Source organism: Danaus plexippus, chromosome 7, assembly GCF_018135715.1.
Source record: "Danaus plexippus chromosome 7, MEX_DaPlex, whole genome shotgun sequence".
Classification (NCBI taxonomy): domain Eukaryota; kingdom Metazoa; phylum Arthropoda; class Insecta; order Lepidoptera; family Nymphalidae; genus Danaus; species Danaus plexippus.
Genome location: NC_083541.1, coordinates 4,196,097 through 4,221,615, shown reverse-complemented (window position 1 = coordinate 4,221,615; position 25,519 = coordinate 4,196,097). Strand labels below are relative to the sequence as shown.

General features: G+C 30.8%; 1 protein-coding gene and 1 long non-coding RNA gene across 13 annotated transcripts; one reads left to right on the top strand and one right to left on the bottom strand.

Annotated features, from left to right (window-relative positions):
* The first annotated feature begins 597 nt into the window (after positions 1 to 597).
* On the top strand, positions 598 to 24,602 carry LOC116770987 (glycogen synthase kinase-3 beta). Of its 12 annotated transcripts, none has more exons than XM_061520990.1 (12): positions 598 to 1,019; positions 9,444 to 9,506; positions 14,703 to 14,893; positions 15,252 to 15,335; positions 15,480 to 15,539; positions 18,621 to 18,731; positions 19,045 to 19,282; positions 20,053 to 20,150; positions 20,229 to 20,324; positions 20,704 to 20,754; positions 21,903 to 22,197; positions 22,461 to 24,602. In XM_061520990.1, the coding sequence occupies exons 1-12, from the start codon at positions 911 to 913 to the stop codon at positions 22,505 to 22,507; spliced, it is 1,443 nt and encodes a 480-aa protein (XP_061376974.1). In that variant the 5' UTR covers positions 598 to 910; the 3' UTR covers positions 22,508 to 24,602. The 12 variants fall into 12 exon arrangements, with proteins under 12 accessions (XP_061376974.1, XP_061376977.1, XP_061376980.1 ...); XM_061520988.1 differs by lacking the exon at positions 598 to 1,019 and adding an exon at positions 9,066 to 9,319; XM_061520993.1 differs by lacking the exon at positions 9,444 to 9,506 and having other exon boundaries at positions 600 to 1,019.
* On the bottom strand, positions 4,993 to 5,279 carry LOC133318770 (uncharacterized). The gene is made up of 2 exons (XR_009752528.1): positions 5,132 to 5,279; positions 4,993 to 5,057 (listed from the first exon to the last, which is right to left on the bottom strand). It is a non-coding gene; the product is annotated as an uncharacterized LOC133318770 (long non-coding RNA).
* Positions 24,603 to 25,519: the final 917 nt, after the last annotated feature.

Genomic DNA, 25,519 nt, shown 5'->3' with positions numbered 1-25,519 from the left:
CCAAGCCTATGTTTTTTTGTTGCCTCTATTTCCATTAATACAAGACGAGGGCACGCGCAACTGATAAGATATTTTGGATGAAATAAACTGCGTAGTTAACTGAGTTCCTAAAGCGTTCTATATATAGGGGTATTTTAAAAAGTTTAAAAATAAAAAGAAAAGATTAACCTTTATTATTTATTAGCTATGGCTATATCTGCTTCACATTTTTAATATTTTATTATCTTTTTATCTTTGTTACCAGTTACAATCATTATATTTCAAGTTCCTTCTTAATACTCATTACCTATTTCATTAATAGATGGCGTTTAAATCAAAGTTGAGGATTATTTTTATTACGAATAAGTTTTATTGTAAGCATCTCAAAGATAAAGCAACATTTTTGTGGCGGGGCTATTAATATTAAATTTTGTGTAATATTTAATAATATATCTTTTTAGTAACATATTAATATATTTTTTGATGATTTTATGTATAATATTTTTATATCATGATATTTTAAATTTATCTTTTTGACTATTGTCCGTCCATTGCTGCGTCAAACGGGACGTTTTGTACTACGTCACTGATCGAAGGTCCGAACATGATCCGAGCGAAAGCCGAAATTGGCCGAACGAGGAAGCGAGCATAAAGTCTGTGAAGTCCAAAGAAACTAAAAATTTGTCGGTCACATTATTGATGTAAATTTTAAAAATCTAGCAAAATGATCTTATAAAATCATTTTAAGATAATCTTATTCTCATTTTAACTCTATTGTAGTGATTTAGTTTTGACTATTTGAATTCCTAACTTTGTATTTCCTCGGCAAAGTGAGAGAGTTCAGTGCGAGTGCAAGCAAGGGTGGTAACGAGAAATGTGAAGTAGTATCTATGAAGTTCAGGAATCGGCCGTTTATTTTATACCTATAATAATGAGCGGACGCCCTAGGACCACGTCATTCGCCGAGGGCAGCAAATCCGTTCGTAAGACATTTGAAAATCAACCACCGAAACCACCTCTAGGAGGCGTAAAAATTAGCAGTGAGTACCACCTAACCATTCTTTGTCGGCCATCGTGATTTCTTACACTGTGACGTTTCCCTATACTGACACTTTGGTATTCTCGAAAAATTAAAATCTACGCATATTCCATGTAACCTAGGCAAGTTTGATGAAATCGATATCGATTTCGAAATACTGATACTGTTTAATTGTGAAAAAAATGGCTTCAACCTTTGAAATGGGTTTGCCACATAAGCCTTGGCCGATGTATGACAGCTATATCATGTCAAAAAACAATAATTGGGCATTTAATATTCCTATTACCTCAGAAGCTCGTCATACTTATTAAAGCAGTGATCCGTATCAGCATTTACCTCATAATATACTGAAACAAATTCATTAGAAAAAATATATATATGTATATATTTGAGGTTATTTTTCAATGACGTAATTAATGATAGGCCCTATAGCTGGTATTAATTATTACATTATTTAAATTGACAGTTCTTTTAACAATAGATGATATACACGTATAGGCATTACCTCAATTAGCAACAGAAATATTTTTAGTTTATTGTAAAAATATTTATTGGTAGTTGGGCTTGTGAATTAGTTTTAAAATATCTCTGTACTATTAGGTTTTATTCTAGAATTGTTTTCAACTAAGTTTTACCACTTGGTGATGCTATTATTAACTTTTTATAATCCACATACATGGCTTTTAAACTCCATATGTTATGATTATGCTATGTATTCTAGTTTTAAAATTACATACATCCTAAATTTATTTATTACATGATCATAATGTATTTGCTTAATGTGGGAAATTTCTTACAAATTTTGAATGTCTTTGTTGAATAATCTATAGTCATAGCTTTAGCCATATGTTTAAATACGTCTTATAACATTACCATATAAAAAAATTCCTTAATACTGAAAATAAACTTGAGTTGAATGCATACAATATTTTATTCTTAAAGTCTAAAAGTCACATCCTTATTGTTCTGCTGATACAAAATCAACTCTACCTCATTGATATGATTTAAATGTAATATTTTCAATAAAGTTTTTTCTCCCATTGATAAATTATCTCAAAGGAAATGAATGTATGCTTTACACATTTAATCAAATTAGAATAAAGAATTTACAATGTTTAATAACTTGGATAGGTTAAATCATTTATGACTAATGATATATTGACCCTTTGATATATTCTACACAATGAAGTCATTTTATTTGCGGTATTAAAGGGATAATTTTATCTACTATTAAGAGTTATTAAATTATTTAAAATTTTGTACCTAGTGTATAAAAGTGAAGAATAATAATTGAGGTTTAAAGTATGCTATCCTATTTAGTGTTTTAATTTCTTATAACCAACAAATTGTCAAAATATCTTCTTAAAAGGCTACTGCTATCGTGTAATTAGTTACATTTATATATCTTCAATAAATAGTAGCATTTATTATAATATATTTTGTATATCATAAAAATTTATATTGCAGCGTCACTTTTTGTTTCTGGTAAAGTATTTTTCAAATATATTTTTAATTACATAGTAATCGATGAAATCATTGTGTTTAAAATTTGTTTCTAGATACATATTAGTGACAAGCAACAGCCACAACGATGGAAAAGTAATATACATTAAAAAAAACTAATTAAGAAAAAGGAAAGTAAAACTGGTTAATGGATAGTTTTTATATAACAGTTTAGAATGAAAAGACTTAATTTTAACACAGAGTTTCTTTATTAAACAAATACTTTTCCTAATGATTTGACTAAAAATTAAATTTCATACACATACACCTAGCCATATTCAAGTTTCATAGATCTTTCCAGAATATTTTTTTTCCATACGTCCATAATTAAATTCCATTTATATATTATTTGATAACCAAATACAAGACACGTTATTAAGTTTCGGTAAAACAGTCTCTTTATTTTAACACAATTTACATTCCATGAAATGGAAATGTTGAATATGTCCAACTTATATAAGATTTTTATCATATGGATTTGAAAATGTTTAAAAATCTGTTAATTACCTTAATTAGCACTAGAAAACGTAAATCTATTATCCGAATATATAACATTGATGCCGGTAGTATTAAATAATACTGGCATGTATTATAACACCTATTTATTATAAGTAAAATTATTATCCTAGTTTTCCATAACTTTTCTTTCATGCTATTACAATAATATCCCTATAACCTCATTACAGTTATGTGTGATTACAAAATTCATATTTTGTCATTTTAAAGTATCAGTTTCACTTTCTTTACTCACCGACACAATGTTTTAGTATTAATGATATATTTTTCAACTGTTCAGAAATGTGCATATAATTTCAACATATCAACTTTCTAATTACAAAATAATTATGTATACGTAATCGAAACTCCACTCATTCACTTGCATTATGATGTCTTGATATATTTGTCATTATTCACCTTATATGTTTTATTCGTTCGGAAATTTTATCGATACTTAATATGGAAAATATTGCTGCAACGATTTCTAATTGTAAATGTAAAAAAAAAAGAAACGAACTTTTTCCTTGAATCATTAAACACCTCCCGCTCTAGGGCGCCATGTTTGAATTTTTGATAAAGATACAACACAACTTTACTTCCATGAATCGTTGCTTAATAATGAGGTCGCTATTAAACTTTTTTTGGACCATTAATGTGAATGTATTCTAAATGTCCACTTATACTTGTGTATTGAAATCATTTAACGTTGTTAAAACTAGCAAATTTGTCTGGTCATAGATTCTGGTAGGCCAAGGGTAGCGACATCTATTGTTTCTATAAGCATTAGGTGAAACTGCTCGTTCACATTATTGATTGCGTTATCAGCGAGTGTCGGGGATCTCGCTATCTTGCGGTCGAGGCAAGAGCACGCCATCGTCCATCCTGCCATTCGCGTCATAATCGTGCCAACGTACTCTCGGGTTTTGACTTTCGCCAAGCATCCGATTTTTACGTCATAGCCGTGGTCGTTGGTCGGCTGTAGATGCAATCAGTTCCCAAAACCAGTCGAGACGGCAGTGAAAAATTATGAAATTAAAATTATGGTTCCATATCAACTCACACGAGTAACGAATTCATTGCTCCAAATCAAGTAGCATACCATAGTTTCATTAGAACTTTTGGTGGTTTCGTGTCGTGATTGATTATGGTTAGATAATGATTCTGTTGGTGTTTTTATTTTAAGTGAATGTGCTTAGTAATTTATAATGCTTCGACGTCGTGGTACTTACACAGTGAACAGTGATTCCGTCGTCAACCGCAGTCAAACTAAAACATCGGACCTTGCAGTGATTATAACGAAAAAAATCGGTAAACAAAAAATATATTACTATACCAATAATAAAAAAATATATATAAAATTTAAGCATGTCGGAATCAACCATTCCAATATGAGATCGCTTGAAGATAAAAACATCGTCATAGTCGTTTATGACTGTTATTCGAAATTATACGTTATGTACTTTGACATGAGATAAGATCAGATATATAGTGAATAGGGAGTGAGATAAAGGCCTTATATTAAATATATAGTCCAGCACGCATTCAAACAAAACGGTTGACATAATTAAGCGCCCTCCTGTTGTAACGTTAGGTTTATAAATAGAAACTCCTAACTGCGCATTATATTATAATGTTAACCCATTTTGATACAACGCAAGCCTTGTTGTTTTTTTTTTAAATTCTGTTTCACGCGAAGCTAAATTCCTTTGTATTGAAATGTATTTAAGTATCGCTCGTATCAAAGTGACAAGTTCAAGAACTAATCGATTCTAAAGAGTCTCGAAGATGCTAAGAGAGGTTAAAGCACTGACGAGAACTCGACTTCATCTTAAATATTGTTTTCGTACGGGCCATTTTAGTTTCCTGACAATTTGTAATTTTAATATCAAATTAGTATAACGACACGATTTCTCATTTAATAAACAGCATCCAAATATTTGGACACTTGCCTGAATGTTTTTTTTAAGCATACATTACGGCTCTTGACGCTAAAAGTTTTTTTATTAAAATTTTTCTGTAAGGGTTCTATCTACGTAACCTGAAAGTGACATCCTATTTTAAAATGCATCTTGCGTAAGAAAGAAGTGGCCAGGCTCGTAAATTATTTCTTACCTTCCTGAGCATTTCCTTATATTTTGTCTCGGTCGCTCATTAACTTTTAATCGTCGGTTAACGTGACGTTTATTTTTCTATGCAATTTCCTCTGATACAACCTTGCTTATTCATAAAAATCTTTCGGAATTTATTTCAATATATGCCGTTGATATTATTAACCGACCCTGAAGACACGAAGGTAGGTAGGTGAAAATCACTCGTTTTTCTTTACACGTACCTATAAGCCTCACTTTGAGACAAACTAAACAGATATAATATACTTATTATTCTCTTTTTTGTTATATGACCTTGAAGGTAGAATATTTCTTGTACCGAAATCTAATAGATGAGTCACTATTATTCTCATAATTTCTTTAAACATGATTTCATTATGCTCTAAAAAAAATTGTTTATACATGCACTTGTCGTTTTTATCACATCATATGACTATAGGAATAAATGATTATCGTGAAACTATCTTGCTATCAAATAAAACATATATATATTTTTTTTATGATATTTATAAAAAAATTTTGCGCACCAAAATTTTGAAACATTGTCTTGAGATTGCGTTACGATATAAATATCCGGAATAAATGCCAAAAAATATGTTGTTGTCATCTGTTGATGATGAATGTTTATTATTAAGACAATGAGAATGTACATTGCCAAAGAAGGATATGCGTGTTTTGGTATTGAGAAATGTTCAATGTGTCACTGCTGCTAAATATTTTGTATAAAAAAGATTTATGCATTAAATACTAAGAATAAATTAATTATACAAAAATTATAAATGATTCCCTTTGTTTTTACATCACGGCTGTCAGTCCTAATAAAAAACAATGCCTAAACCTGCGTTTGTAGAAGTTTGGCGCGTAGCAACGAACACATCTTATTTTGAAGCGTGCATGCGTCAGAGGTAGCTGATGGTCGGCTGGTCTTTATTACGCTGGTTTTGTGTCCACGCTACACAAAGTCGCCAGGTATTCATATACCGTAACACAAAGCTCATTGGATGTTGGCTTACGCTTACAAAGGGCACTCCCATGTGCTGGAATAGATTTGGAACATATTATATCAATGAAAAAACTACATACTTTTTAATACGGAAATGCAATTTTGTTTTTTTTTTTAATTAAAATTGAAATTAGTAAGAGGTTACATCGCTTATGTTAACAAAGCACTTGTAACTGACTAAGTAACGTTAAGGTTGCACTAATGAGATAATATTAAACAGCGGTAAGTTTTTCTATAAATAAATCACATTCTTATGTAAATCGATACATGGCTGAAATGTGAGAGAGTATATAGCGTTTGACATTGGAGTTGTTAATGTCTTTTTACGTGCTGAGAAACCAAGTAAGTATACCGAAAGTTCTAATCCAATTTACCCAACGTATGTGGCGTTGGAGATTTTTTTTTTTATAATTCAACATGCTCGTTTATTTGTTTATTCATTTATTCGTTTATTTTGTCTGGTAACTTAGATTAAATTTTGACCGAAATCCAAAATATTTAAATATTTTTATCAATGTCATCAATATTACACCTACATTTGTAATGTTACTTATTGTGTTTTTGTCGTCCTTTGCTATATATGTATCATGATAAAACATTTTTTTCTGCTCGCTTAACTAAATAAATTATAATTAAATTAATGAAATAAAATTAGTTATTTTGCAAAAATCCAAAAAGAAAAAACTATTTCACAAAATACATCATTTTATATGTACTTACATATAATAAAATTTATCAGATCTCATACAAAGAAGTCTTATCAGTCCAATTCAATAAAATAATCTAAATAATTCGCGTTCTCATTATGCGTAAATTGTTCGGAGATATTATTTCGGCTCGAATCTCGCATTCCGATTTTTCATATTGGTTGTAAATTCTAACTGATTTAGACTTTTCATGGTGTTCATAAACTATTGATAAGCCATACTTTAATCGTATGGATTCAATTAAGAGTTTATTTGGTTTTACCTTTGTAATTATTCACGACTATAGATTAAAAATTGTAGTATAAATATGCCACTTAGTCCAAAACACTTTGAGTACTTATAGGTACATATATACATGTGAATTCAATTTATATAAATAAGATGATAAAGGCCCGTAGTTATTTTTAAATCGCGACAAAAATACAGCTTATTTGATCAATTAATTTTCTAAGTTCTGGTTTATGAATTTGTTGAGTATAAGGTTAAGTTTTATGAAGGAATAGTTTCTATAAACATGTATTTAGTCATTTGTTTTCTAGCAAATAAATACGTTAACTTTGTCAGGATATCACTCGACGTGGACGATGTCGCCTATATTAGTTCTCAATAATTCTTATAATGTGTGTAAAAACAAGCCAATCTAAGATGCTAAAAAAACATTGTCATTTACATTGAGATAGGACATATTCTGTCCCAATTAGAAAGTGGAAGAAAATATTAACTATGCAAATATTATAAAGAAAAGGCTTTAGAATGATGTATGGTTGCTTCTTACAATTACTAAATACAAAAATGAAGCTCTTTGAAATATCACAGCTATGTAGATTATTTCATCACTCACATCGAAGGCTAAAATGTACATGTAATTCTTTAAATTGGCTTACCATCTGGCTCTACGAGTGGGCCAGGCTAAACCAACTAATATTTACTTGATTATTCAGAACTCAGTCCTTATTAGTATGTGAAGTAATTGCGGAATCAATAAAAGTTATATGCGGATTTATTTTTTATTTTGAACTCTTAATTTTGTATTACAGTCGAAGTGATTATTTTACATTTGCAAGAATAATAAAAAAAAATATTCAATATTTAAAATGAAATGTAATTTTGTATGAAAAAGGCTACATTCATTTACAACTGTTGGACAGTCGTAAATCGTCTGCTTTTTTATTTATTACGAAGTAATTGTTAGAGCGTAGACGTTAATTTTCATTGTTCAAATCTTATGCTCGTTTATTCAGTACTCTAACTAGGTTCCGTAACAGTAAATCAGTATGACAAACCACTACATGTTTTGGAATAGTAATTCTTATTAAACGCAAGTTTAATATCGTCAGATTTTAGAAGCGCAATTAATTTAACTGGATGTCTTTATTTTAAACATTGGGTATAGCTTTAATATATATTAAAAATATATATATATACATCACGTCTCTTTTAAATACTTGTTTAATTTAGATGGACAATGTACGTTTTCAGACATGTTTATTATTCGATACTGTTCTTCTAATGAACTCCTATTAAAAGTCACAAATGACGCAACATATCATTTAAACATTATAGAATAATTGTCGCTGTGTCGGCAACTCATCCACTGAACGAAACATGGAAATGACACATCTTTCGCAATGCAAATAGTTTGAATGAAACGCATTTTGTATATTGTTTTTTATTTAATACGAACAATATTTAATGACATAAAGAAAATATATTCCCTTACCGTATAACCAACGATATTCACTTTAAACGGTCGCCTTACGAAGGATATATTTATAACATTTAGTCTCGAACTGCACCGGTTTGTTGATCTCGTGTCGGGTTTGTGTACAAAGTTTTTAACGCCATTTATATTTTATTTTAAAATGACGTCATACCTGTAAATTGTTAGCGACATCATAAAGAGATGGACACGCTCACATGCTTTGTGGCATTGATCCATCATGGAAATCAGTCGTGTTTTCAGTGACACAACCCAAATGTATTTATAGCAACAATTGGTTTTAACAAAATTAGAAAGGGTGAAGTACGTTCTTAGCGTTGCCGTAATGAATTGATGTTAAACTTATGAGACGTATTATATATATTGAATAAGTGATAGAAAGTAGGAGACATAATCGCATAATGGTCGTGACTCGCGAAGGTTGAATAGCTCATTGTCGTATGAGTGTAATGAGGTCCGACCGCTGACTGCTGACTGGCGAGGCAAGCTAAACCGTGGGGTGGGGTGTTACAAACTGGCAGTTTGTTGCGAAGCGCGGTCGCGTTCGTTACACCGCCAAGCTGGATCGTCCGCGGGGTCCGGTATGTTTAGACAGTATGCGAGTGACCGAAGGTCCGGCGATGGTACTGCGGCCCGTAGGCGAAGTCACCGCTCGCTCGGAGCCCTCGATACAACGATTGCTTGACAACGATAAGACCGGCCAATTGAGTCGGGCTCGCGATCGCCTTTCTACATTTTGTAAGAAATTACGACGCACTATTAGTGAGTTTGTTTTGACTGTTACAATTAAAGTACATGCCGTTCATCTCACAATACATCCATGATCACACATGTATGTCCATTTCAATATTCTAATGTTGCTTTTGTATTTTGCTGCGGTATACAGGCGACGTGGATACACCTAAAAAGAACGACCTGGCTTCGGAAAAGAAACCCGTCTCCTCGCACCGTAAGTGCTAGATGTGGCGCACAAGTTGTTAGCTCGGTTGTAGCATTAACATTTTCACATTTATCATGGGATTCATTTTTTTATTACACATGAGAGTAACAATCTTCTGGCTTATTATTAAATGGAGTTATAAATGCTGTATGCTGAGGATTGTTGCTATTTTTTTTTACTATCGTAGTGTGTGTGTAATGTGTATGTGTCTGTGACGTAGTAGTTTCATTATCGAGATAAATCGCAATTAGTACATCATTAGATCAATCATACCTGTAATTTATCTTTCGATTTCTTATATCTAAATGTTATATGTATATTCGTCTTTCATACAAGTCCAGTATAATTTGGTTTTGTTTCTCGTTAATATTATATAAATCTTTAATATCATGTAAAATGGTTTAAACTCCTTTGTCCTTAGAATATTTTGACTTTATGATAATAATGACCAAAAGAAAAACTAGCACAACAGTAATAATTTATATACAAACACGTTTTGATATTATGTCTAAATTCTAAATATATACATATATGGTTCTAATTAATAAGTCGATTTGTTGATGTATGCTCATAGAGTTATAATTATCTTATTTATTTCTTCACACTAAACAGATTTTCATACTGAAATTTCAGTTTCGATAAAATTTGATTATAATATATAGAGAGGAATCTCATCGGTTACATAAATATCAGCCTCAAGATTAGTTAATTTTAGTTAAAGTTAAATATGATATTATTTACACAGATTTGATTGTTTTACTTGCAAATGATAATTTTTAAAGTTCTCTCATACATATGATAAGTAGCAAAAGATAAAATTATTCAATTTAACATCAACATAAAGTCGATCGCCGCGTCTGTCTGTCTGTCTGTTTGCGACAAACGAAAAAATTACTGCACCGATTATCAAACAATTATCACCACTCGATGGCGTGATTCTCGTGGAAGGTTTTAGTATATAATTTGTTAAGTTTTTGTATTTACTCGTTATAGATATAATAAATATAGAAGTAATTAAATAGAATTGTTTCTCGTACCATTAAATCTTATTAGCGAGTTAGTATCCATCAAAGTCAAACCGAAAGCTAAAGGAAGGCTCAGCCACACCCCATACATTTATTGACCTGAAACCAAACGTTCCTACCCTTGTTTATATAATTTACTCTGGGTTATTTATAGCTCTGATGGTCTTAATCTTTATTCGAGTCATGTCAAAATTACATACACACATTTCTCGGCTTACATTAAAATATTTTCGTTCTCTCAATGTTTTTTTTTTTTATCATTTCTCAACAGCCAAATTTTTATTATTGTTGGTATGCCCTTGACACCATGCTATTGTGACATCTATGGGTATTAATATATAATAATATATTTTAAAGTATTGCTTACTTTCACATCGTTTAATTTGATGATTGTTTTTTTTGAGATTCAATTTCTGATCTATACATAGAATATCATTCAAAAAGGTCCGAGTACTTATTTGTTTGAAAGAAAAAATGTTTTCGAAAAACTTTATAAGTGTATAATCAGCATGTTGTGTGGATTTTCTGAATAGTTACGATTCCGTCGTAAAATAAATTTAAACTCGAGTAAACCTTAGAAGTGATGTTGAAAATCGAATGGTCCCGAAAAAAACGCGGAATATTAATTAAATTAAAATACTATTATTTCACTATTAATCAAAAACCGTTTCAAAGTTACGGAAATTGTTGGACGATCGAAATATTAATTTCCGTATATTCATTCGCAAGGGAACAAAAAATTAAAAAAAAAACATACAATTAATTAACGCGCTTTAAAAATATACATTTAATTGTCATAGAACATAACAAATCGACTCTCCTTAATTAAAATACTGTTTCATTATAAAAATATTGATTTATATTATTAATCGATTGATTAAAACTTTTTTCTTATCTCTTCCTAACGTTGTTAAATGCAAACGTGCTTTTTGTGCATTTTAACCAATACGGAACTCAATACTTCAAATAGTGTTGCTGTAATTAAAATTATCTTTAACCTGATACGTTTTTCAATTTGTGTATTTTTTTTAGGTGTAATATTTTTAATAATTTAATTCTAAACTAATAAAATATATAATATATTCTTAATATTTATTTTTGTTTTTGATATTGCAATGAAAATAATATTTACTATGTAAACACTGACGACGAGTCATATAATTCAAGTTGGTTTATTATATTTATTTATATCCAAAAAATTTTTAGTTTCATATTAATTATATTGACTATATTGACATAATTTTTATCGATATTTTCAATATAATCAATGATCATGGATAAAAATTTGTATCTACAGGATGATGACGCGAGAAATACATTTACCTTTGAAGGTAACGAAGAGTTTTACATTCATTAAGATGGGTTGCGATATATATATTTTTTAATACTTCAAAGTAATAAGATGCCTACTAAGCGTTGGAACTCGAGTAATCGTCTAAAAACTTTAAACAGTTTCGTTCAGAAATATATAAACATGATTAATAGAAATAAAAGTTATGAATTTGTATTTATATGTAATTAATAAATGAAACTAATGGAGCAGATATTTATATGTAAGGTATGAATATATATATATAGTTCTGAATAAGTGGTAACTTGAATTTACGCATAATTTTAGATGTGATAGTTATTAGGGCTTCCTAACATCAGTATAATCTGATTAGACGGTTTAGTTAAATACGCGTGGTTTCAACTAGCATTGTGTATATAATATGGTACATTTTAGCTTTTTTTATAGTCGATTTTTTTAAACAATGCCGTATGTAAAATAACATGAATTTATTAAATTTTTAAATTGCCCATTGCTTTCACTGTCACTTAATCGAGTAATGAGTAATAATACGCCAAAAACACTACACATTTTTGAAAAGCGATGAAACTAATACTGCTGGGCCTATATTAACTACATACATATCAGCCTCATAATGTCATAACCTCATAATCAACATACAGCTTCAGAATCTCCGCAAGGAAACTCGCTTTCAAATGAAAACAGTCGCCTCGAAATCGGTCGGTCCCTTTGAGAGTTACGATGCCACAGACAAACAGACAGACGTAGACGTTAAACTAATAAAAACCATGTTACGGTTTTAAAAATAAGTAATTAATACAAGTATAAGTAATATATTGTATATTGAAGTGTATAAAATAATGTAGACTCTAGTGCAGTAACATCATAATTAGACAACATGTAACCATTCACTTTATCATTCTGAGGAGAGGAAATGAGTTTGTATTATGAGAAGAATACAATAAATTCTGTATTAATACAAAGAATTCTGAAGAATAATATAGTTTGAAAAGAATTGAATACACACATCTGTGCCTCCATATCAGTGTTGCCTAAATGCAAGAGCAAGACGAGACTCGGCCAGTCTTGGTCTTGTTCTTGCAGCAAGAGTCTCGCAAGTCTTGCAATTACCTATTAGGCTGTCGTTATTTATTAAACGTTACTTTAGATATTAGAACAACGCAACAGAGTAGGTACATTTTGAACTTGAATTGATATAGCCGTGGTAAAGACCAACCAATTAATATATGTCTAAACATTTCATGAGAAATTCAAAAACCAAAAAAATTCCAAAAGTCAACGGTGTCCCGCCGGAGTGAGTCTGTTTCTTAATAAACGTTTACATTTAATAATCTTCAATGTAATAAAACATGGTTTAGACATATAGAAAACACATTAATTACATTAACTTGACTGTATTTTACATAATGAGATCTAAGACTTTCGCGAGTTTTATTCATTTAAATGAAACCTAATATATTTCGGATATACTACGCGAATTTTATTATTTAAAACTACATAATCCCGACGTTTCGTTTACTTTTCAGCAACCGTGATCACGGGCAGACGAGATGTGGCCGAAACGTCGGGATTATGTAGTTTTAAATAATAAAATTGGCGTAGTATATCCGAAATATATTAGTTTCATTTAAATGTATTTTACATGTAAATTAATATTCGCAAAAATATATTTTGATGCAAAAGTCAATATTTATATAAACAGTTTTCTCATATATTATTATATTCCTGCTACTAAACAGTATATAAATCTTATTGCACGCTTTTTATATTATTCGATTAAGTACTGTTATAGAAAATTTTTACATGTTTGAAGTGTATCAAAAGTCCACAATATTATCTCAGTCGAGTTAAACTCGTAAATTTGCTTTTATATCTAAATAGGACAATTGCACGGTTGTATAACTCCTTAAATATTCCAGACTGGTTCAATTCTGCGTCCCGACTGATCTTCGGCCTTTATATCGTTTGTTATAATTTCTCAAATTTCATATCTTTATCATTACTATGTTGCTTGATTTGATTTCAAATAAAATGTATAAAACACGCCCGATATCTTCTGCTCGATGAAGATTATGTCTACAATATACGTTTATTTCAGTTTGTTATGAAAAGTGACTAGAAGAAAAAATATTAAACTTAAATATGTTACAATTAAACAAATTACCCACCCAAATAGTTTTTACACTTTTTTTTTCACTTCATCACACTTAAAATTGTGGTTCGGTACATTGACAAAAAAAACAATAATTTCTTTTAATTCATAGTAGAATAATAGTAATTCATAATTTTTTTATGGCTATTAAAATTTCTCGCTAAACTTTTGTTATCATTAAATTATTTTCTATTGATGCATGTTGTGATTTCCTGCGAGGAAATTCCATCAGGGTTAATTTTATTTACGTAAATGTAAGTAGGTCTTATTGTCTTTGATTATATTTCAACATTTATCATAAAATCTTCTTAATATTCACCCTATCTATATATAGTATATATATATATATATATATATATATATATATATTTCTTTCTATTGGAAAAAAATCTCCTATATTATACCTGAGTCAGGTTTTTCCGATTTCCTATTACATGTTACGTGTGTCATGAGTTTTTATAGTTAGTTCATATAAAGCAACTAAGATTTCTCCTCTTAATACAATTTTAATTACAGCTATAACTTTTATTAGAATTACTACTACTAGTGTCATAAAATTTGATGATGATTTTATGTAACATTATAAAAGGCTTAACAAAGAAGGGTTAAAATATACTGAATTATTCGGAATTGCCTCCTGGATTGTCGCGTTTATCATAAAGATTAATTGAATTAAATTAAGTTTTAATGAATATTTTTTATATGAATATTTTTAGGCAAGGACGGATCCAAAGTGACAACCGTGGTAGCGACGCCGGGGCAGGGCCCCGATAGACCCCAGGAAGTCAGCTATGCTGATATGAAGCTGATAGGTAATGGAAGCTTCGGCGTCGTGTACCAGGCCAAATTATGCGACACGGGCGAGCTGATCGCCATCAAGAAAGTGCTTCAGGACAAGCGGTTTAAGGTTAGTTTAATTTATAACATATATACATACAAGATTTGTATAAGGATTTTTCTTAAGAATAAACCACAATACCTTTAATTGAGCTCAATGCTTGGGCGTAGTGTGTGGGTTCAATAATTTTATTATTTATAGATAATTTTTTAATAGTTTCATTTTAAATAAGTGATGATTAAATTAAATCACCCATCAGTACTCGGCCGAGTATTATATAGACGGTCTGTCACCGTTAAGCAACTCATTGCTGTCATCATTGTGTTATATTTTTGCGTGTTTTATTTAATTGTTTACTTTATAAAATTTCTAAATGTTATTTATAATAATGTCTTCAGTAGACGATTTCCGTTTAATATAATTACAGAACAGGGAGCTGCAAATCATGAGACGGCTGGAACATTGTAATATTGTCAAATTGAAATACTTCTTTTACTCCAGCGGTGAAAAGGTAAATAGTTATTCTTACATAATGATAACACAATAACTATACTTATATGTTTTATTATTATTATTATTATTATAAGTTAATATTATGTATGTGATACCGTGTACTAATAGTTAGTATGTTATTTGTGTTTTATCTGGGGGAAAGGTTGCTGTGCCCGTCGCGGTTAGCTCTCTACTAAACGCAATGCAGTCTCTAGAAGTCGCAGTATGTCCTATGAACAGAATATAAGATTATTAAGCTAGCGTGCTAACGCACATATAGGTCTTTAATAAAAACCGGGCTAGGGTTGCCGATTTATGTTTTGTTGGATATTTTTTTTTTTTTTGTATAAGTATTGACAAAATGTTTAAAATATCGATCGGCGACCTTCAAAGCCCTGCAGTGGTGTTTGCAACTTTGCGAGCGTTACCAATCACATCACCGGACATAGCTTTTGAAAGACTTTATCCAGAATATTCCATTACAACTGTTCGTCTGTATGGACGGTGGAAATGCTTGTTTTTATTTTTGTTTTGTTTAATTATTTTATCGTGTTTTTTATACGTTTACTTACATCTCATACTCGCACTTGGCTTTATCGATACATTACCATCCACTTTGATATTAAATATACGATGGTTTAATGCCACGTGATACAGCACGTTATAGGCGCGTGGTCGACCAGGAGAGGAGCTCTTGCTAATGTCGAAATTTTGTCGCAATTTTTAATACTGTATAGTTTAATTCGGGGCTATGACGTCGTAATTTAGTTCCCCCTATATGTGGATTTTTTTCTTGACTATATTGGCAGTGGACGAACACGTGATAACGTCCGTGGATTTAGTTAATTTAATCGTTGAACATTTATAAATAATTGCTTAAGATTGTTCTATGTAGGCTGAATTTTAATGAGGCTAAGATAATATGTCACTTATAATACACTAATTTGATTGTTGATTTTGCCGTCTTTATTAATATCTATTAAAAATCCTATATATGCTAATATTAAAACAAACTACTTAACGTTGTGATATAATAATTTAAAAAGATCTAATAACTTCTAGCCACAACGAGATAAATCACAGAAAATATCAATTAATCTAGATTCTAGAAGTTTCTATCTCTTCTATAATGATCAACTGTTGTCGTTGACAACAATTATCTAGTTTGAACTATCGTTACGAATAAAATTCTAGATTAAACAATTTACATGCATTATAACATTTATATCTTTGCTATATTATTTTATTATGTTTCATTATCAGCTGTTTATTGATAAATATATGTAATAATATATTTAACGTTTGTTAAAATTTATATTAATAAAAGTCATTCGGAATGTCTTATCGTCGTGAACTAACGGCTTGGTATTTTTGACTAATATATACTGTGTTTATGTTGAATGTGAAATAATACGTAATTGCTAACAATTCTTACTACCCGTTTTTTGTGAAAGTTTTACGATCATCTGTCAGTATGCTTACCCCGAGTTTGCGTTATTACATACGGAGCGCTAATAGCTTTTCATACATAAACCTTGGTACAGTATTAATGTATTGTATGCAGTGTTGCGATGCAAACTTGTGTTAAGGATACAGTTTTTGTGGTATCAGCCATCGATACTGGTATAATTACAATTAATGGTCGTATATCAAAGTTAAGGAGAAGTTGAGTTTTCGTATTAGAATTTAAATTTAATTAGAAAAGAAAGACACGATAATGGTTCAAACCCGTAACCTTCCGGCATTTCGAGTACTTATTGCTTTTCCAATTGAACTATAGTGCCATACCTTGGGTCGGTTTATCTAATTTCACAAAAAAAAAAACATCACAGATTTGACAGATGTTTTCTAAGGTGTTGAACATAATATTTGGCTCTAAATAACTCAATACATTAAAAGATATTCTACTTATGTTTTGCATCACGTTAATAAATTTAAGTGTCTGTTTATAAATTAAAAATTACAGAGATTATATTTTATTCAAAATAATTCCAGTTCCCTTACCATGAATAATAAAATCTAGTTTCTCATTATTAAATCTTGGCGCAATGTACCAAGATGAATAGATGATTAAACAACAAAACTTTCAGTATAGTTTTGACGATGCACACTCGTGGTAAGGGACACATTATAATTAATATTGATATTAACACATAAACGTCATTCAGCCGTTTGTCGTGATTTTATATTTTGTCGTGTTTACAATTTCATTTATTACATACCAAAATAAATTTCAACCGAATATAACTGGTAATGTAACGTACAAGTTCCATTTTGCGACGTATTATTGGGAAGTTTTAATCAATTAGAATTTACTTGTGATGAAAAAATACAGGTCTAAAATGTTTATTTATGAGTAAAATTTATAGTAACGTAAATAGTATTAAAATTTAAAAAAAATACTTGTTTATATTTAAGGTTCAAGGTGAGGCACTATCGCTGTGAATTCTTTAAAGCTGTATGCCGTAAACCTTTGGCCGCGAGCCAATTTGCTATCTACTCACTAACTACCTACGTATTAAAAAAAAAACTGTCAACAACTCGACAATAGTTACTTGTATACAATCAATGGAATTAAACAATAACACTTCCTTTTAATTAATTATGATTAATATATATATGTAAAGTGAAAAAATTATTAACAGAGACTATTTTAATGTTTTTTAAATTTATACTTCAAAGTTCTACGGAATGAGCGGGAAATACAAATTATGTATATATATATATATTTTTTTATATTTTATACCACATGTAAAAGATCGGATGCATTCATTTGCGTCTATTAAGATCATAAGCACGTGAGTCGCGAGTGCTAATACAAAACCGCAAATGTACTTAATTTATTTTTATATGTATAATATATATGTATGTGTAACTGTGAGGCAAGTAACGGAAAGGATTAATTTTATCTTAAAAAAAATTATTATCTATTGTATACGTAGATGAATTTTGTAAATAGTTCACATAGATAATAATGCACTTTCCATACATTTGTTATTATCGAATAATCTTAGGCTCACACCAAAAACGAATACTATAATCTATGTACATACGGATCCGTATGAGAAGTAAAAATATGTACATATATTTGTTGATTTTTTTATATGAAAAAAAAAATAATAATAATAAAATATTATTTTTAATAAACAGTATTTAACATATATGATTTAATCCATAGTATAATTTCATTTATTTTCTATCATGTTGCTATACAATATAGAACTCTCTATCTCAAAACATGTAAAGGATTCTGTGAAATATCAAAGGTCATTGACATTTATCCTTAAAGTTTGTTTCGTTGCAGAAGGACGAAGTGTACCTGAATTTGGTGCTGGAATACATACCTGAGACAGTATACAAAGTCGCCCGTCACTACTCCAAAGATGAACAAACAATACCCATTAGTTTTATAAAGGTATTGTAATAAACACTCATCAACAAAAATAATATATAGAATATCTCAAGTCATAAAAAAAATAAACGCTCAACTCTTAATACATATGGATGTGCTGAAATATCAATTTTTTTTCAATTTTGCTATGATATGGCTTGAACAATTTTAATGGCAAAATATAAACACTATAAAAAACAAAAGTTGAAAATAGCAAATAATTCAATATGATTATTTATAATAAATGCTATCTTTAGTCTATAATAATTTTAAATACAACACAAAATGTTCCATCTCTTTCTTTCAATACTAATTCTGATTCTCTATCTCATTCCAGCTCTACATGTACCAGCTGTTCAGAAGCCTCGCATACATCCATTCGCTTGGCATCTGTCACCGGGACATCAAACCTCAGAACCTGCTGCTGGACCCCAAGTCAGGGGTGCTAAAGCTGTGCGACTTCGGTTCAGCGAAACACCTCGTCCGCAGCGAACCGAATGTTTCTTACATCTGCTCGCGGTATTACCGAGCCCCTGAGCTGATATTCGGGGCCACAGATTATACAACTAAAATCGGTGAGCTATAATATCACAGAGTATATAAATATATATAGAGTATAAAGGACACAGATTTATGTAGATTATAAAAATGCTCGTAAATTGACATAGAGTACACCGTGGAAATGTACGTGTGCAGATTACATTTAACCATCAATTAGAACAAAACATTCAGAAAACGCCTAAAACACAAAAGCAGTCTTTACACATAACAGAGCAGTAATGAGTTTTAAATTAGTTGACTCTAATGTAGAGCAATTAAATGTAGAGCAATATGTTGGATAAGATTGTTGTGATTACCATATAAGAGAGATCTTTTGTCTTTACAAAACATTCATTATAAATATTAAAATATTAATTAAATAAGCTTCAATGTTATACTTTATTTTTTACTTACATTATATAAAATGTTTGAACTATTATGTAAATTGATAATTTTAAAAAGTCACTTAACAACTTCTGAAGGGCAATATATATTGTATGATATTTACATATATATACACACACACACACACACTTTACAGTGTTGGGTTCAGACCCTACATTATTATTTATGGCCATGGAAGTTTATTTCATTTGATCCATATAACCTCTTTTAAGTCTAGTTATTTGATATTTTATATGCTATTTATAATAAGCTATCAATATATGTTTTACATAAAAAAATACAAATTATATCACAGTGATGGAGAAACTTAAAAAAATTGCTTAGAAAAAATTACACTATATGTTACATTGAAAGAGCTATATAACTGCATAGTTTTAATTTTATAATATTGTTTTTGTAGACGTATGGAGCGCGGGTTGCGTTGTGGCTGAACTTCTCTTGGGCCAGCCGATCTTCCCCGGGGATTCTGGTGTCGATCAGCTCGTTGAAATCATCAAGGTAATACATACGTCCATATATAGGTTATATATACATATAAGTAATAATTGTTTTATTACATATGTTTCCTTTGTTCAGGTGTTAGGAACTCCCACACGAGAACAGATACGTGAAATGAATCCAAACTACACAGAATTCAAGTTCCCGCAGATCAAGAGTCATCCATGGGCGAAGGTAAGTGATGTAATATAATGTACTACACATATATATACACACACTGTCACTGTTCACTATGAATACAGGAGTTTTGTCTGTTTATACATTATCAGATATAATTAAAATTAAATATGTTACATGTAAAGGGAATATTAAATACTGTTAACACAACTTTGTTTATATATATGTATTATTTAATAGATTTTATTTTTTTAAATTATAATAACGTCGTTAGACGATCGTTATTGTAAAGAAAATCATCTCCATCATCATTGATATAATCGGAATTTCACTGCACATATCATAGATTAGGTTAGACACATAGATGACTAGATACAGATATAGATGATGTAGATATTTTATTTATATATATGTATATATATACCCATGGTTGCAGTACATGTTGGAGAGAATACCACCCGCCCGCACCACTGATCACCGCATACGAGTAAGATATATCAGAGACATACTAAATGCCTTTATATACCAAACACTTTTTACTTCAAATAAATTGTACATACCGTGTATATAAGATACAAATCACACAGTATAATGTAAAATATTATTGTTCAGTTCACAGCAATTTTATCTCTAACGCTTTTGAAATGTACAAATCTTATTAAATTTTCATAATATGTAAGCAATACTATGTTAATGTTGTTTTTATCAATTTCCTTTTAAATTTTTTCCTTTTTATTTATAATTATCTGTATCATAAATGAAGGCATTTAGTTACTTATTCGCATTATGTACATGTCATACAGATGCCACGTGGGTGTGATGCGGATAAGTTAGTCTCTGGATTCAGGGTTACCACTAATTGGTTTATTGAGAACTCATAATGTAACGTTTGTTGGTGTTCAGTGTGCTACGAGTGAAGTGTATGAACATTTTTCAGTTATTTTATTCATAAGATTCATATAAAGAACAGGAAAATATTCTTCATACATTTATACAATCTAATTGCTAACAATTAACACATATCATTATCATATCATTATGTCATGCATAAGATATTATCATTATTTCATGTAAATATAGATTGTTAATTAAAAAATTCATATGATATGTTTTTAGTATCCTCGGTATTGTGAACAGGTTCTGTTCATGTTGGTTTTTTACTTACATTTATTTATGATATTGTATTATAAGACTCTATTTATGACATTATTCTATGACACAGACCACCAAATGTATTTGATTAATATTCAAAAGTTTGAGAATTTGACTCATTTAAAGAATATTGAATTATCATATCAACATTCAAGGAATTTAATTGTAAAAATATATAAAGATATATATAATAAGGTGACAAACATTGTTCAGTTTATAAACTATAAAAAGTTAAGCTTCAATTGGATTTTCGTGATAAGTTTTGTTTTTTGTTAGTCTTATAAGAGTTTGGCAAACTATGTTCTTTTTTTAAAAATTCCAATTTCAAACAAGAAATTCTGATTTCACTTTTAGTAGTGATGTCAGACCTATTTAATAGAACATAAAATATAGTATGAAAAAAATCTGATAAGCAGTCCAAAACATTTATACATTGTGTTCCATGTGTGATGATTTTTCCTAATAGTATTGTAATTACTCCAGGTGTTCCGCGCTTGCACTCCTCCGGACGCCATATCCCTGGTGTCCCGCCTGCTGGAGTACACCCCGGGCGCTCGTCTATCCCCTCTCCAGGCGTGCGCGCATTCCTTCTTCGACGAGCTCCGTGAACCCGCCGCACGCCTCCCCAACGGTCGCGCTCTGCCGCCGCTGTTCAACTTCACGGAATACGAGCTGGCCATACAGCCGAGCCTCAACGACTTCCTCAAGCCTCGTGCCGCCGTCGCTGACGCCGCCCCGGCCCAGACCGCCGCCTCCTCCGAACAACACGACGCGCAGGGTCAGTGTATAAACTAATATATAACGTACAAAATGTATCGTTCTATGTGATGCTCTCAGACTACATTGACCTAAAAGTTGCCTCTAACCAGATAGTTATATTGTTATAATGTTTCTGTATCTTTGTTCCCGGACTATTGAACGGAATACTATGTTGTAACTCCATTCCACACACAACGGAGACTCAGGAATTTCGATTCCAATTAAAATTTGATGATCGGAAAATATATTTATAATACTAACAATTTACATTTCTTATTCCAGGAGAGACGGCGGCGAGCGGCCCCAGCGGTTCCCCGGGAGCGTCGTAGAGACTCCTCCCTTGCCACGCCCCGCGCCACTCCCCCTGACCCTCACCCCTCCCCCTGTACCGTGCGCGTCTCCCCCTCGGCCAGAAGGCGCCGCGCTCGCGCCAACGGCCGCCCATGCTATTTAGTGATAGTAATTTTCTTATTGGCCATCGGGAAATTTTATGCATAATAGGTGTTTTCGGCGATTAATCGTGTGATACTGTAGTGTTATTGTCTATAGAAAGCTTGTGCCGTGTTCGTCGGTGACAGGGGTAAATCCGCCGTAGTTTATATGAACCGTAGCTATGTGATCGCTTTGTATAATTTTTTTTTGTAAGCTCAAATTGTCCGGTCGTGTACATCGATGCGTTCGTCATTATTACGCCTGGCCAGTATCCTATGTTAGTCGTGTCCCGGAGCTCCGTTTGTAATGGCCGGTTCGTCGTCATGGTGTCTCTATGGTAATCACATGGTCGGTCACACACACCTATTAAGGTATAACGACATAGCGTAGCGTGGACGGTGACGTCGCTTGGCCGTGTAATCAGTAGAGAAGTTTCAGTAGCGCATTAGTATATAATCTGTGGACTGCCCGACCGCGTGTGTTGTGCTAACATCGATCCTCAGATTGAGCATTTTTTTTTGCATAAAAAAAGCATACTTGTAAATTTTTATAACTAGCGTAAACTGATCTCTCAAGATAATTTTAATATTTAATGATATTTCAGAATATTATGTATTTGTATAAAACAATTCAAATTATATATATTTTTTTTAGATTTACAGCATTATAAATATTCGTTTATTCGGGCAAATTTACATTAGAACCTTTTTGATTGCGGTGTACCTTTTTATCGAACGCTGAATAAATGTAAGGTATCGTACTAGCACTGTCGTTATACTAATGTAAAATCATAGTTTTTTCGATAATATTGTATTCTATATTCAATAAATAATATTTCTGCTATGTAAAAATAAAATTGTCATTGAGAACACTTATATACACATAGTAGTCATTTATTAAATGATATGTTTAAAAAAATATATATAAAAATAATAATAATAATTAAATTCATTGTCATAGCTTTAAGTATTTGAGCAATTTCATTTTGCACACAGTTATTAGGTAAAGGTATTAAAAGCCTGTATATTTAGAATAACGCAACCTTTTATTCATGATATAGATATAGCCTTATGCGTAATGGTGTGCACCAGATCTTATCACCTACACAGATTTGGCAGCTCGAAAGCGGTCGATGACGTCACAATCACATAATTTTTAATACCATTGCCTGTATATGGTGTGTATCGGGGATTGTGAGAGAACTCTTTAGTTGGTCGTTATCAACGTGCCCTACACCACGTATATAATATACGCTCCTATTATTACATATTTGTATGTAGTAAAAATAAATTTTTTAGTACGTTAAGTGATAGAGGGCGCCCGCGTCCGGCGTCGGGCGTCCTGTATCAGACACATAGATCACACATAGATGAGCTTAGTTTTCCCCCGCGGATATTCTTTTGCTGGCCTTCATGATTCGTGTAAATATATTATAATTATTATCTTTACGGTATGACTCTGATAAAGTTTATCGGTAGAGGGCGTTAAATCGCTCGCTTACAAATCCCGAGGTCTCTGTCGCTTCGTGCAGATAATTATTGTATGTGAGACGTTAAGGATTCGTAAGGTATTACTATAGTTTAGATATGCATATTTTATTAAGTCTTATCTTATATGAATTTTGTAACCGACGTTGCTTCTAAAGACCCTCTGTGTAAAAAGTTAAGACATACTAGTGACCTGAATTGAAGCGATGTTATTGGAACGTCTTAATCCCACTGAATTCTCACTTTGACTATTTGAGTGCACGTTTACTACAGGAGAGGTACCCTTTATTACAATACTTCGAAATGGGGTTGACTTATATAAATTATTTAAAGTAAAAGAGTTTTTCTTATTGCTAGTACTGTAATATTAAATTTAATAGTGAGTGAAATTTGTATTTTGTTTTAATTTGTTTTACTGAATTTGAATACATCGTAACACCCATATCGTTGTTAGTTATGAATGAAAATAACATAATTATAAAAGTAAATATTAAATGAATAGTAAGCATGGTTTTTTATTTCATAGTAATTTGATACTTACTCACTTTAATAATCTGAAGTTGCACTGAAAAAAATATTTAATGCTTGCTATGGATAATGTTCTATATATAAATTACCTATAAAAAATTGCCAATTTATGAATATCTTGATGGTCGTCTCCGCCAGATAGCTATTTTTCATGTTCATTTATTACTACTTTTTGAACGAACATAATACCTCATCATAAAACATCTCTCAAACAACAATGTTAGTGTTAAATAAAATAATTATAAAGCTTGGATATTGCCTGAATATTGAATATTTGATACTATAATAATAATACTGATGCTTTTCGTGATTATAAAAATTTCAAATTATTTTTCCAACATCCAAGGTGCTATTGCTTTTTATTTCTCTTTCCTCTATTATCCTCAGAAGATTAAGAAGTATAAAATTGTGTGCAGAAATTCATATATGTGTCAGCATAAATAAATTAATTTGATTAATATTTGATAATCGTAAATAATTCTGGATGAATTGACTACGTCGTTAACATTTAAAGTATCTTTTTAATATTTTTCTACAAATTACGTCCTATCCTCTTTGTCAAAATAGTCTTCCTGATAAATCTGGACAAAATTAATTAGTTTCAAAGACAGTAATGTTAACTTTAGTATGAAATAAAATGGAAACTTAAAAAATAAAACTACCTTATGAGTCAAAAAAAAAATGAATAAGTGGAAAACACATGATACCAGAAGTGACTGAATCCTGTTGCAGATGCATTGGTGACAATAATAGTAAGTATTACTTAATCGCGCAGGCTTTTTAATATCAATGCCTGCATATTTCTCATCAGTAAACTTAATGAATTCAATAAAAATCCGTTGAACATGAACAGAAGCTTAAGAATAAAAAAATACTAAATGTTTTAAATATTAC

Excerpts from the sequence above, each read along its gene's own strand:
- LOC116770987 (XM_061520988.1), top strand. The coding sequence starts at position 9,154 with ATGCGAGTGACCGAAGGTCCGGCGATGGTACTGCGGCCCGTAGGCGAA. Across the intron at positions 15,540-18,620 it reads TGCAGTCTCTAGAAGTCGCA|AAGGACGAAGTGTACCTGAA; the intron begins GTATGTCCTATG and ends GTTTCGTTGCAG. Across the intron at positions 20,755-21,902 it reads CCACTGATCACCGCATACGA|GTGTTCCGCGCTTGCACTCC; the intron begins GTAAGATATATC and ends TAATTACTCCAG.